Here is a 13,196-nt window from a genome sequence, read left to right on the forward strand (position 1 = left end):
CACTTACCCATGAAGTTGTAGTTCCATGAGGACTGGGCAGGGACCATGAAGAAGCCGAGGAAGCGGTCGGAAAGCAGCATCTGGACCCGCTCGTAGTGCGAAGGCAGGTAACCCTTGGGGTTGTTGCCCTTGTCTGTGTTCTGGCGGCCCCATTCGTAGCCACTGGGGGTCAGCTTGTAGGCCGTCAGTGTACAGGAGCCTGGAGTGAAGCTGGGGGCGGGTGGGGACACACAGCAGCTCAGGCCACGTTCTCGGCCCCGGCCTGCAGTCCCTGCACCACCGCACTGCTCCCCAGGAAGCCCAAGCCTACCTGCATGTGATGATAATGGTTTTCTCGCCATCCCAAGATGGGTTGTCAGCCATGATCTTGGCGTGGGTGGTGACATCCTGGGGTGACAACTGTGGGGACTCATTGGGCTGAGTGTGGATCCAGCCTAAGGGTTCCATCTCCTGTAGGCAGAGTAGTAGCTGTTCAGAATCGCATCTGCAGACAGGAATCGCGCCCACGAGGGTAGCACGCCTGCCTCGAGGGGCAGGGAGCTCCAGCTCTTCCACACTCCCAAGCTCCGTCACTGCCACTCACCTTGAGGTACTCGTGCTGGGGCAGCTGGCCAGGCAGGTGCACAGTCTGGTGGGTGCCCCACTGCGGCACCATCACGATGCAGCGGATCTCCTTCACCTGCGGGTTATCTGGTGGGCTCACCCCGTACAGGTACCCTGCGATCTGGAGACAAAGGGGTCAGGAACCAAAACACTTCTTAGCACCAGCTCCAAGCTGGAGCTGCAGCCCTGTTTCCTTCCTTCTTCCAAGAACGAGGACAGAGTTTCTTAAAACGTGATCACAACCCTGTCTGAAGCAGCCGGGGGCACTTGTTCAAAATGTCACACATGGACCTCATCTCAGACTCACCACATCAGAATCGCCTGAGTGTGGTCCAGGGATCTGCACTGCTCACAGCTCCCCAGCTGATGATTAAGTACAGTGTTCACAAGCAAATGAGCATACAAACACACAGCCCAGGGTACTTTCGCAAGCTGAAAACATCTGGAAAACCAGCACTTGGTGGCATTTTTAATTTTACATTTTCAACAAAGAGGATCTGTTTACTATAAACTCACCCACACAGGATATTAACAATCTTTTCAAATTTGCCGACCTGATGGCCACAAAATAGTGGGTTTGTTTTGGGATGGAGTCGCGCTTTGTCGACAAGTCTGGAGTGCAGTGTGTGATCTCGGCTCACTGCAATCTCCACCTCCTGGGTTCAAGCAATTCTCCTGCCTCAGCCTTCTGAGTAGCTGGGATTACAGGTGCCCAATGTGCCTGGCTAATTTTCATATTTTAAATAGAGACAGGGTTTTGCCATGTTGGCCAGGCTAGTCTTTTTTTTTTTTGGAGAGACTGTGTTACGTTACATTGAACAGGCTGGTCTTGAACTCTTGGGTTCAAAAGACCTGCCCGCCTCAGCCTCCCACAATGCTGGGATTACAGTCATAAGCCACTGCACCCAGCCTCTTCTTTTTCTTTTGTTAGAGACAGAGATTGGGTCTTGCTGTTGCCCAGGCTGGAGTGCAGGGGTGCCATCTAAGCTCACTGCTTGGACTACCTCGGTTCAAGTGACCTCAGCCTCCTGAGATGGGACTACAGCCGCTTTTGTTGTAAGAACAGGCTCTTGAACTTACCTGTGCTTAAGCAATCCACCTGCCTTGGTCTCCCAACATGTTGGGATTACAGGCGTGACCCACCACACATGCCTGGTCAAGAATTTTCAAAGTGCCAATACTACATTTACTACCTTCTCTCAACTTCCACAGCTTTTAATATCTCACGGGGCCCAAAACCCTGCTTGCGTTCTCCTTGTATAATTATTCATCCACGAATCTTGAAACCAGCATCTCAAGTCCTTGATCATATCAGGTCTGCGTTTCAGGCACAATGTGTTGGGCACGCACTGCGGCCTAGCGGGGTTCACTTACTCACTTGGGCCCGAAGGTCAGATATGCAGATGAACTTCTTAAGCACATTCTTGGGAAGGATGTAGGTGTAGCCCGTCTCCTTGATGTCATCAGATGAAACATAGATGTGATTGGTCCTTAGGTGCAGGTTGGCAGCAGAGATGGCCCTAAATGCAGGTAGGGAATGTTAGCACCGGCGGTAGTGCCAGCGGCCTTTCCATCCCCACGTGTTGCCCTTCGCAGTACCTGACCCTCCACTCAGTCTTGGATGAGAAAGTCTGGGTCTCGTAGTTGCTTGTGGTGGAGGTGATGATCTCATCGCCATGCTTGTTGACAGTGCGAGTCTGGGTGGCAGTCAGCTGCGACTGTTCCTTGGTCTGCTTCTCAATCTCAGCGATTTGCTGCCTCTGCTGTGATGGTGCCGAGATCTCCATACCCAGGATGATGTCTCGAATTTCCGACTGTGTCAGTGATGCCACGTTCACACTGTGGGGATGGTGTGGGTTGTATCACAAGGATCCCTCCCCCTGGTCACTTCTGCCTCAGTGGAAAGGATGTAACTCGGTAGGACAGGGCAGCCTATATTCGTGCCCCAGACAGTCCGCCAGTGCTGCTTCCACAGGAAGTGTGAGATGGACATGCACTAACACTTCCAAGAGTCGTCAGACCCAAGGGGGCAGCAGGCTGCGTGTGCCCCTTCCCACTGTGTGGCATCCATACACCCCCGCTTCCTTGACTAAAACAATGCTCTGGAGTGGAACAATTCTCAGAAATGGAAACCCCAGAAACCCTACAATACTGGCTCTTAATCAGAGGTGGTACCGTCATTCACCCTAGGAGGTACTTCGAAATCTATGGACAGCTTCGGCTGCCACGAAGGGAGAGTGGAGGAAGGTGCGTGTGTGTTGGCAGCAGTCTCCAACACTTAGGGTCTCGGATGTTAAAACTTACCATGTATGGACGGTAAAGAAATGCCCTGCTCTGGCCGGGCACGGTGGCTCACACCTGTAATTCCAGCATTTTGGAAGGCTGAGGCGGTTAGATCACAAGGTCAGTTCAAGACAGGCATAACCAACATGGTAAAACCCCATCTCTACTAAAAATTTAAAAATATTATCTGGGCACGGTGGTGGGTGCCTGTTATCCCAACTACTCAGGAGGCTGAAGTAGGAGAATCACTTGGACTTCGAAGGTGGAGGTTGCAGTGAGCCGAGATCACACCACTGCATTCTAGCCTGGGCAACAGAGCAACACCCCGTCTCAAAAAAAAAAAATTAAAAATAAAAAAGGAACCACCCTTCTCAAAATAGCAACAGTGCCTCCACTGAGAAACAATGGCCAAGAGAGTTTAGCTGAAACCCTAAAACATGGATGCTTCCATACTATCGGAAGACACTGCCAATCTCTCTTCTATGAGACTAAGATAATTTCTTTTTTTTTTTTTTTTTTTTTTTGAGACGGAGTTTCACTCTTGTTACCCAGGCTGGAGTGCAATGGCGCGATCTCGGCTCACCGCAACCTCCGCCCCCTGGGTTCAGGCAATTCTCCTGCCTCAGCCTCCTGAGTAGCTGGGATTACAGGCACGTGCCACCATGCCCAGCTAATTTTTTGTATTTTTAGTAGAGACGGGGTTTCACCATGTTGACTGGGATGGTCTCGATCTCTTGACCTCGTGATCCACCCGCCTTGGCCTCCCAAAGTGCTGGGATTACAGGCGTGAGCCACCGCGCCCGGCCTAGATAATTTCTTTTTTTGAGACAGGGTCTCGATCTGTCACCCAGGCTGGAGTACAGTGCCACAATCATGGCTCACTGCAGCCTCCGATTCCCGGGCTCAAGCAAGCTTCCCACATCAGCCTCCAAGAAGCTGGGACTACAGGTGTACACCACCACACCTAAGTTTTAATTTTCTTTTTTTTTTTTTGTAGAGATGGGGTGAGTCTCTTTTGTTGATCAGGCTGGTTTTCAACTCCTGGCTCATGCAATCCTCCTACCCTGGCCTCCCAAACTGCTGGAATTCCTAGCATGAATACTCAAGCCTAGCCAAGATAATTTTTTTTTCCCTTGGAGATAGTGTCTCACTCTTGTCACCCAGGCTGGGGTGCAGTGGCACGATCTCAGCTCACTACAACCTCCACCTCCAGGTTCCAGCGATTCTCTTGTCTCAGCCTCCCGGGCTGGCATTACAGGTGCCTGCCACCACACCTGGCTAATTTTTGTATTTTTAGTAGAGACAGGGTTTCACACCATGTTGGCCAGCCTGATTTTGAACTCCTGACCTCAAATGATCTGCCTGGCTGGCCTCCCAAAGTGCTGGGATTACAGGCATGAGCCACTGCACCCTGCCTTCTTGAGAAACTTCTCAGCCTAACTCCTTCAAAACCCCAGAAACCATACACAGGCCTGCTGTCTCCCATCACCACTGCTCACTTGTTCTTCTTGCCGTAGTCTGCCAAGATCAGATCCTTGAGCTGCACCTCGACCTTGATCCACTCTTCGTCAGTCAGGGTGGGCCAGATGTGGTGTGGTTCTGTAATGGTAGTCTTGTCTGGCTTCAGGATCACTTTTGCCCGGTCATTGTTTACATGCAGGGCCCGGAGAATCAGGATGAGACGGGAGAAGGCCTGGGAAGAGATTTGGAAGGGTAGGTAAGTCGGCTACTTGAGGCTCTCCCACTTTAATTCTAACCTTTCACAAAACTCAAGAATTTTTTTTTTTTTTTTTTTTTTTTTTTTTGAGATGGAGTTTCACTCTTGTTACCCAGGCTGGAGTGCAATGGTGCGATCTCGGCTCACCGCAACCTCCGCCTCCTAGGTTCAGGCAATTCTCCTACCTCAGCCTCCTGAGTAGCTGGGACTACAGGCACCCGCCACCATGCCCAGCTAATTTTTGTATTTTTAGTAGAGACGGGGTTTCACCATGTTGACCAGAATGGTCTTGATCTCTTGACCTCGTGATCCACCCGCCTCGGCCTCCCAAAGTGCTGGGATTACAGGCATGAGCCACCGCACCCGGCGTTTTTGTTTTTTTTTTTTTTGAGATGGTGTTTTGCTCTTGTTACCCAGGCTGGAGTGCAATGGCGCAGTCTTGGCTCACTGCAACCTCCGCCTCCTGGGTTCAGGCAATTATCCTGCCTTAGCCTCCCAAGTAGCTGGGATTACAGGCATGAACCACCATGCCCAGCTAATTTTTTGTATTTTTAGTAGAGACGGGGTTTCACCATGTTGACCAGGATGGTCTCGATCTCTTGACCTCGTGATTCACCCGCCTCGGCCTCCCAAAGTGCTGGGATTACAGGCGTGAGCCACTGCGCCCGGCCTAACTTTAAGGTCTTAACCCTTCATGAGTCAACAGAGTTCCCACGCAAATCCACAGGCTAAAAATGTGAAAATGGCAAAAACCTAAGACACAGATCTCCTAACCCTAAACCCGCTCCTCCTACAGTGATCTTCTCTTCCCAAGGTTCATACCGTGTAAGATGAAATAGTCTTGAGCCAGTCATCATAGAGGTTGAATAGAACCATCTGAGGTTCAGTGGCTTTAAGGATGAGATCCCCAAACTTTTCCACCTTGAGACAAGCCTGGAAAGGGAGCTGGAGCTCCGATCCTTTGATGACAATATTGGGGAAGTCCAGCAAGTGCACCTAAGACAAGATCAAGTCCAAGCTTAGAAGTAGCCTCAAGGTCTCAGGTCTCTTTTCTTCTACCCCCCATTTACCTCCAGGGGTCCAGCAGGCCCCTCCTGGTGACAATGATCTACCCACCCTCTTACCTCCAGTGGGTCCAGCATGCCCTTCCTGGTGACAATGATCTGCTTGGGCTGCTCCTCTACAGGCAGAGATCGGATCAGGGCAGCCACCTCCTCAGCTGTCTTCCACTTAGCCAACTTAAAAGCAACAAAGAAAATGGAAATTTAGTCTCCACCCTCCCAAATCAACTAGAACAGAAATGTTTCTATTGAACACTGATGTTGAATGTTAGGCACTTACAGTACCAAATGGCCTTGTCTAAAGGGTGTTTTTCAACTAGGTATCTTTCAACAAGACAATGCCACAAGCTGGCATATGAGTTATGTGCTAAACTATATACTGTATTACAGAGTTTAGGAAAAAATTAATGCTACTAGGATCAGAAAAAGCTGCACAAAAATATGTGTCTTAAGGAGTGACTGTGATTAACAGAGCAAAGGGGACTTCATTCTAGGAAGAAAAATACAAACAAAGCGAGATGTGGAGATGAGTGTCAGGGGCTGGGGATACTAAGATCCTGGACTGAGTCTAAGATAAAACATGCCATAAATGTAAAGGAAGAGAAACTGGCTAGACAGATACAGCCCAGCCAGATAGTGAACTTCTAGGAAGCTCAAGAGTTAATTCAGCAGGAGTTGGCCCAGGTAGAGAAGAGATCTGGATCACATCTGGATCAAATGGTATTTCAAGAATATCTGTTGTGATTTTTGATAGCCCTGTTCGAGAAAGGTTAGAACTTCAGGAAACAGACCAGCTGGAAGGGAATGAAGCAGCTGGTCCACTCTTGGGCCTCCTACAGAATACTTCCCGTGATTTAGGGGATAAGTTCAAATGACACGTTCTCAAGTCGTTCATTGAAGAAAACCAGTAACTATTACCCTGTCCACCCCAAGGATAAGGGGCAACGTGGTTCCACGGCCTCTTCATCTTTAAACCTGCTCACCTGCCCCAAACGCTTCTGTCCAGCCCACACGGACGTGTGGATGATCTTGAGGAACAGCTGCCCTGTGCGTGGGTTGAAGATGAAGATGGCGCCATTGATGGGCTTGGTTGTCAAGTTCCCTTCAAAGGTCTAGAGAAGGACGCATCCATGAGCATGGCCTACACACCACCATCCTGCCTTCACCCCAGCATGTGTCCATAATTAGCCTGTTACCCTCCCACAGGCAGACACAGAGCCCCACAGGCATACACTGCTTCGAACACTAACCTTGTGAATAGTCACTCTGTAGACGTTGGTGTCATCCACAAACCAGATAATCTGGTTAGAGAAGAGCTCACCATAGTTCTGGGACGACAAGTAAGGCTCCGTGGGCTCAGATGAATAGAGCTGCAGGCCCTTGCGGATCCGTTCACGTAACACATACAGGGCAGGGTTTGCCTTCATGATCTTGGCCATGGCCTGCTGTATGAGAGGCTTGCTGCCTGGGAACCAGTTTCCATAGGCACTATAAGGGTAAAGGGTCAAGGCAAGTTAAGACGACCAGGCTGATAGCCCCAGGAACAAGACAAACCGCAACTCAATGGAGAAAGAAAGACAGTTGGCCAGGCTGACAATACTCTGCTCGTGTACATATAGGCTGAGAGAAGAGAGTCAGTGACCCAAGGGAAGAAGGGGCCAAATTTCCTCTCACTCAGACCAAGGAAAAAGTATGACTACATTAAAGTATGGGGATAATGGAAAACACTTTTTTTTTTTTGAGACAGAGTCTCGCTCTGTGGCCCAGGATGGAGTACAGTGACGTGATCTTCATTCACTGCAACCTCTGCCTCCCAGGTTCAAGCAATTCTCCCACCTCAGCCTCCTGAGTAGCTAGGACTACAGGCACAGACCACCATGCCTGGCTAATTATTTGTATTTTTGTAGAGATGGGGTTTCACCATGTTGCCCAGACTGGTCTCAAACTCAGGCATCCTCCCACCTCAGGCTCCCAAAGTGCTGGGATGACAGATGTGAGCCACTGAGCCATGGTTCTTGGTTTCAACTCACCTGTGCAAGTTATAGGCCAGGTCAATGGCAATGAGCACACCTGTGGGTGAAGGGTAGATACTCATGTTGTCTGTGGTGTAGTCCAGGAACTTGGCCCGGGCGTAGCGCTCAATGTCATGGGAATCGTAGTCCCCCCAGCGCAACTGGATGTCAATCCAGTACTTCTGGGTAGTGGTGCTGTCCATCACATCCCTGAGGATGAAGAGGGCTCAAGCTTCTAGGAAACCATGCGCATAACCCACGTCCCCAGAACCACAGACTTCCTCATCACTTAAATCCCCAAACCATCCCACCCACCCAACCAAGTTGTTCCAGATCAGCAAGACCCCAGAGGATCAGCAGATCTGACTAAGGGTGTTGACAGGCTCCCAGTCTGAGAAAGGCAGACGGGGCCAATTCCTCAAGTAGCAGTGCAGGAAGAACAGTCAAACTAAAGTTCCCGGATGCCTAGGGCTGTGGCCTGAGGCACTTACTTGGAGTCAGCCAGCAATGAGGGCCGGGAGACATTCCACTTATAGGAGGCAAAGAGCAGGATATCTGCACAGGACGAGTTCATCTTATACGACTTTCGGGGATGGATTGTCTCCTTTTGTACTGTCTCAATTTCCAGTGCATCGAGTTCCTGGTCAAACACCTGAAGGAAAAGATGGAGAGATGAAGACTTGTCAGGGAAGCCAAATGAGAATGAGAATGTGCAGAACTTCAGATAATGAGGCAATGGGAATCATCCTCAGAGATTCCAGCATGGATTTCCCATACGCAAGAGAGCAAGCCGGGCTTACTTTTGATGGCACCCTCTCCCTCTGATCCCAGCCCACCTGACATAAATCCATGACAATGCTCTCATGGATCTTCTGCCACAGGTGAGCTCGGAAGATCTGGATAAGCGAGATCTTCAGTGTGGGGATCTTGCCATGCATGAAGATGCCCGTCAGGTCAAGCTGCACCTGAAAGCCTACATATACCTGGCAGGAAAGACAGTGTGACATTAGAGATTGAGACTCAGGTGCTCATAATATAACCCAGGAGAAACAACTGTTTTCAGCTTCCCATCTCCAGTCTACCAGTCACACTCACATTGGCTCGATTGATGGTTGGGGACCACCAGAGGGTGAATCTACGATTGGGAATCTGGTTCAACCCTGATCGCTGAGCATTAGTTAGCTTCTTCCACTTCATAGACTCCTCAAAGCCACTGGCTTTCTCCCTGGGGAGTAAGAGAAGCAGGTGAGGTGATATCCTTCCAGCTCCCAGCACATGGCTGACCTCCTGGAGGTGGCTGTCTGGGAAACACCACAGGAGACCACGGAGACACACAAGAGACGAACTCAAAGGGCTGTGACGGGTCCCTCTGAGAGGAGAATCCTTACCAGAAAAGCCCCTCCCAGGTGGGGAAGTAAGTGCCCTTGAAAAGTGTGTGTTCCAGAATGCCTTCCACACCGCCCAGGGCCTGGATCATGTCTGTACGGTAGTTGTTCAGGTTCCAGAGCTTCCCATCATGCCGCTGATGTGTCCACCAAAACGGATTCTGCTTCAAAACCTAAAAGGCAAGGCAGGCATGGTCAAGCTTCTGGGTGCCCACAGCCCCAAGTTTCCAGGACAGCCATGGATTTTCCTGATTCAGGGAAGATCTACTCCCTCCACATACTTGATACTGCTTAAAGTCAGTTCTGACGCGCCAGCCCTTATCATAAGCCAGCGTGTGCCGGTCCTTCTGGAAGAGGGTATTGATTCGAGGAATGCCACGATCCCATGAATCTTCTAGGTCTTCTAAAGTCAGCCGTCTTCCAAGAAAGAAAGATTAAAATCAAAACACTTTCTCACATCAAGAGCTCAGCACTCCTTCCTGTCCAAAAGTAATCAGGTCAGGAGTAGAATCCGCCTCTCACCTCCAAAAAACATGGCATGCTCCAGGCCTAAGCTCAACACAAGGTTCAAAGGCCACCCCTTGCCCCTGCCCCACAGTTGGCATGCCCTCTGAGGTGCCCACCTGTTCTGGGCAATGGCCTCCTGCCTCTTGAGTGCGTACTCAGCCCAGACCCGCTGGGAATCAATGAACTCGCTCTCCCATGGCTGTATGTAGCGGTACAAGTTGGGAATCAGTTGGTCTTCTTCATGGCTCATTCCTGAACGGAAGTGTGTGATACCTACATCTGTCTGCTTGGACCACCTGTTTGGGGATACAACCAAGATGAGAGAAAAAAATAAAGCCTAAGACTAAAGAAATACCCACTTCCCTTAGGGCCTGAGCAACAGAGCTTAGAAACAGGTGTAACCAGGCTGTACCTGAGGTCAGACTGGGGGATGAGCACGTGACCCATGGAGAGCATGCCGAGTCCACCCAGCTCCTTAGGGGTGTAGAATACAACTGGGGGGAACCGACTTGGCATCTTGGAGTTGAGTCCAATCTTGATACGTGTCTGGATCTTGTTCTCACACTTGACCAGCAAGTCCAAGAGCTCTTGGGTGTTCACCACAGCCTCCCGAAAGTACGTCATGAGGCCAATGAGAGCTGTATTCCACTTATTCACGATCTAAAGACAGTAGGAAAAAAAGCAAATGACAGATGGGCCAGGGGCGGGGAGGGTGGAGACAACTTGACCCAGTTAGTTTCATCCCTACTACTCAAGAAAGATTTGAGTTCAACATCATTAGTCACTAGGGCAATAGAAAGCACAACCACAATGAGGCTGGGTGCAGTGGCTCGTGTCTACAATCCCAGCACTTTGGGAGGCCAAGGTGGGAGAACTGCTTGAGCCCAGGAGTTGGAGACCAGCCTGGGCAACATAGCAAGACCCTATTCAGGAGGCTGAGATGCTAGGATCGCTTCAGGCCAGGAGTTACAGGCTGCATAAGCCATGATCATACCACTGCACTCCAGCCTAGGAGACACACGACTCTGTCTCAAAAAAAAAAAGAAAAAGAGAAAAGAGAAAGCAAAATACTTTTTTTTTTTAGGCAAACAAAAAGCAAAGCCTTTTGGGCAGGGTGCAGTGGCTCGTGTCTTTAATAATCCCAAGCACTTTGGGAGGCTGAGTTGGGTGGATAACCCGTGGTCAGTAGTTTTGAAACCAGCCTGGCCAACATGGCAAAACCCCATCTCTACTAAAAGTAAACACAAAAATTAGCCGGGTATGGTGGCAGGCACCTGTAGTCCCAGCTACCCGGGATGCTGAGGCAGGGAGAACTGCTTGAACCCAGGAGGCAGAGGTTGCAGTGAGCCAGGATCTTGCCATTGCACTCCAGCTTGAGCGGCAGAGTGAGACTCTGTCTCCCTCACGAAAAAAAAAAAAAAGGAAAAACAAAAGAAAAAGGACACCAGATGGAGCTATACAAAGTAGTGAAGAACACCAGAAATAGTAATTATGTGGGTAAAATGTAAAAGATATTTTTTCTCACTTTGCAATTTCTATAAAAGATAAAGGCTGTTTAAAGCAAAAAGAGTAAAAAAGTATTGTAGCACTCATAATTCATGTACAATTAAAACATTATGACAAAAATACTACTAAGAGTGGGAGTGGAAATTAAAGTGTACCTTGTAACGCTCTTGTATTATATGTAAAGTGATTGGCAGCAGACTAACGGTCACAGATGACGGTAAATGAGGGATGTATACTGTAAACCTCAGAGCAAACAGTAAGGAAAAACCAGGTAGCCAAATAAGTGAAGAGTGGAGATAAATTACAATCACAAAACAGCTGAATTCAGAAGAAGGCAGGACGAGGAAAAGCAGAAAGAATGAAACAAAAAAACGAAGATGGTTAAGATGGTAGATATAAACTGAACTACAATGCTACACTGATAGTTACATGAACCTTAAGTGAGATATTTACACCATATTTGTACAGTAAACATTGTAAAATTGGATTAAATAGGTCAGGCACGCTGGTTCACATCTATAATCCCAGCACTTTAGGAGGCCGAGGCGGGCCTTAGGGTCAGGAGTTCGAGACCAGCCTGGCCAGCAGGGTGAAACCCTGTTTCTATTAAAAATACAAAAATTAGCTGGGCGTGGTGGCACGCACCCATAGTCTTAGCTATTCGGGAGGCTGAGACAGGAGAATCACTTGAATCTGGGAGGCGGAGGTCACAGTAAGCCAGTATCGCACAGCTGCACTCCAGCCTGCCTGGGCGATAGAGTGAGAGACTCCATCTCAAAAAAGAAAGAAAGAAAGAAAGAAAAAACAGGCTGGGCATGGGGGCTCGTAATCCCAGCACTTTGGGAGGCCGAGGCAGGTGGATCATGAGGTCAAGAGATCAAGAACACGGCCGGGCGCGGTGGCTCAAGCCTGTAATCCCAGCACTTTGGGAGGCCGAGGCGGGTGGATCACGCGGTCAAGAGATGGAGACCATCCTGGTCAACATGGTGAAACCCCGTCTCTACTAAAAATACAAAAATCAGTTGGGCATGGTGGCGTGTGCCTGTAATCCCAGCTACTCACGAGGCTGAGGCAGGAGAATTGCCTGAACCCAGGAGGAGGAAGTTGCAGTGAGCCGAGATCGTGCCATTGCACTCCAGCCTAGGTAACGAGCGAAACTCCATCGAGAGATCAAGAACATCCTGGCCAACATGGTGAAACCCCGTCTCTACTAAAAGTACAAAAAATTAAGGCCGGGCGCGGTGGCTCAAGCCTGTAATCCCAGCACTTTGGGAGGCTGAGGCGGGTGGATCACGAGGTCAAGAGATCGAGACCATCCTGGTCAACATGGTGAAACCCCGTCTCTACTAAAAATACAAAACATGAGCTGGGCATGGTGGTGCGTGCCTGTAATCCCAGCTACTCAGGAGGTTGAGGCAGGAGAATTGCCTGAACCCAGGAGGCGGAGGTTGCGGTGAGCCGAGATCACGCCATTGCACTCCAGCCTGGGTAACAAGAGCGAAACTCCGTCTCAAAAAAAAAAAAAAAAAAAAAAAAGTACAAAAAATTAGTCGGGCGTGGTGGTGCGTGCCTGTTGTCCCAGCTACTCGGGAGGCGGAGGCAGGAGAATTGCTTGAAACCGGAAAAGGGAAGTTGCAGTGAGCTGGGATCGTGCCACTGCACTCCAGCCTGGCAACAGAGCGAGACTCTGTCTCCAAAAAAAAAACCAAGATCCAACTATATGCTGTCTGTAAGAAATAAACTCCGTCTCAAAAAAAAAAAAAAAGAACTGAACTTTAATTAGATTAACAGTAAAAAGATGGAAAAATACACCCATGCAAACACAAAACAAAGCTGGTGTGGCACTACTGATATAAGACAAAGACTTCAGACAATGGAATACTATCAGGAATATAGAGGAACATTTGATATAATAAAATAGTCAATTCATTCAGAAGACACAGTAATCCTAAATACCTTATGTAACTAATAACAGACTCTCAAAAATGATCGACCTGAAAGAAAAAACAAACCCACAGCTGTAGCTGGAGATATGTCTCTTTTTGGAGACAGGGTCTTGCTCTGTTGCCCAGGCTGGAGTGCAATGGCGCTATCTTAACTCACCGCAAACTCCACCTCCCAG

The 13,196-nt window shown here is 49.2% G+C and overlaps 1 protein-coding gene across 1 annotated transcript in view; it reads right to left on the bottom strand.

Annotated features, from left to right (window-relative positions):
• PRPF8 (pre-mRNA processing factor 8) overlaps positions 1-13,196 on the bottom strand; it is a 34,096-nt gene that overhangs the window by 411 nt on the left and 20,489 nt on the right. Inside the window, exons 25-42 of the mRNA XM_010339966.3 lie at positions 9,981-10,228; positions 9,685-9,864; positions 9,343-9,478; positions 9,065-9,234; positions 8,772-8,901; positions 8,513-8,659; positions 8,168-8,328; positions 7,695-7,886; positions 6,915-7,152; positions 6,648-6,776; positions 5,728-5,841; positions 5,426-5,599; positions 4,386-4,579; positions 2,203-2,442; positions 1,982-2,123; positions 584-724; positions 311-450; positions 8-210 (exon numbers count right to left, since the gene is read on the bottom strand). Of these exons, the coding sequence (XP_010338268.1) occupies positions 8-210; positions 311-450; positions 584-724; positions 1,982-2,123; positions 2,203-2,442; positions 4,386-4,579; positions 5,426-5,599; positions 5,728-5,841; positions 6,648-6,776; positions 6,915-7,152; positions 7,695-7,886; positions 8,168-8,328; positions 8,513-8,659; positions 8,772-8,901; positions 9,065-9,234; positions 9,343-9,478; positions 9,685-9,864; positions 9,981-10,228 (3,079 nt within the window). The remainder of the gene's footprint in view (positions 1-7; positions 211-310; positions 451-583; positions 725-1,981; positions 2,124-2,202; positions 2,443-4,385; positions 4,580-5,425; positions 5,600-5,727; positions 5,842-6,647; positions 6,777-6,914; positions 7,153-7,694; positions 7,887-8,167; positions 8,329-8,512; positions 8,660-8,771; positions 8,902-9,064; positions 9,235-9,342; positions 9,479-9,684; positions 9,865-9,980; positions 10,229-13,196) is intronic.

The sequence above is a fragment of the Saimiri boliviensis genome, chromosome 17 (assembly GCF_048565385.1).
Source record: "Saimiri boliviensis isolate mSaiBol1 chromosome 17, mSaiBol1.pri, whole genome shotgun sequence".
Taxonomy (NCBI): Eukaryota; Metazoa; Chordata; class Mammalia; order Primates; family Cebidae; genus Saimiri; species Saimiri boliviensis.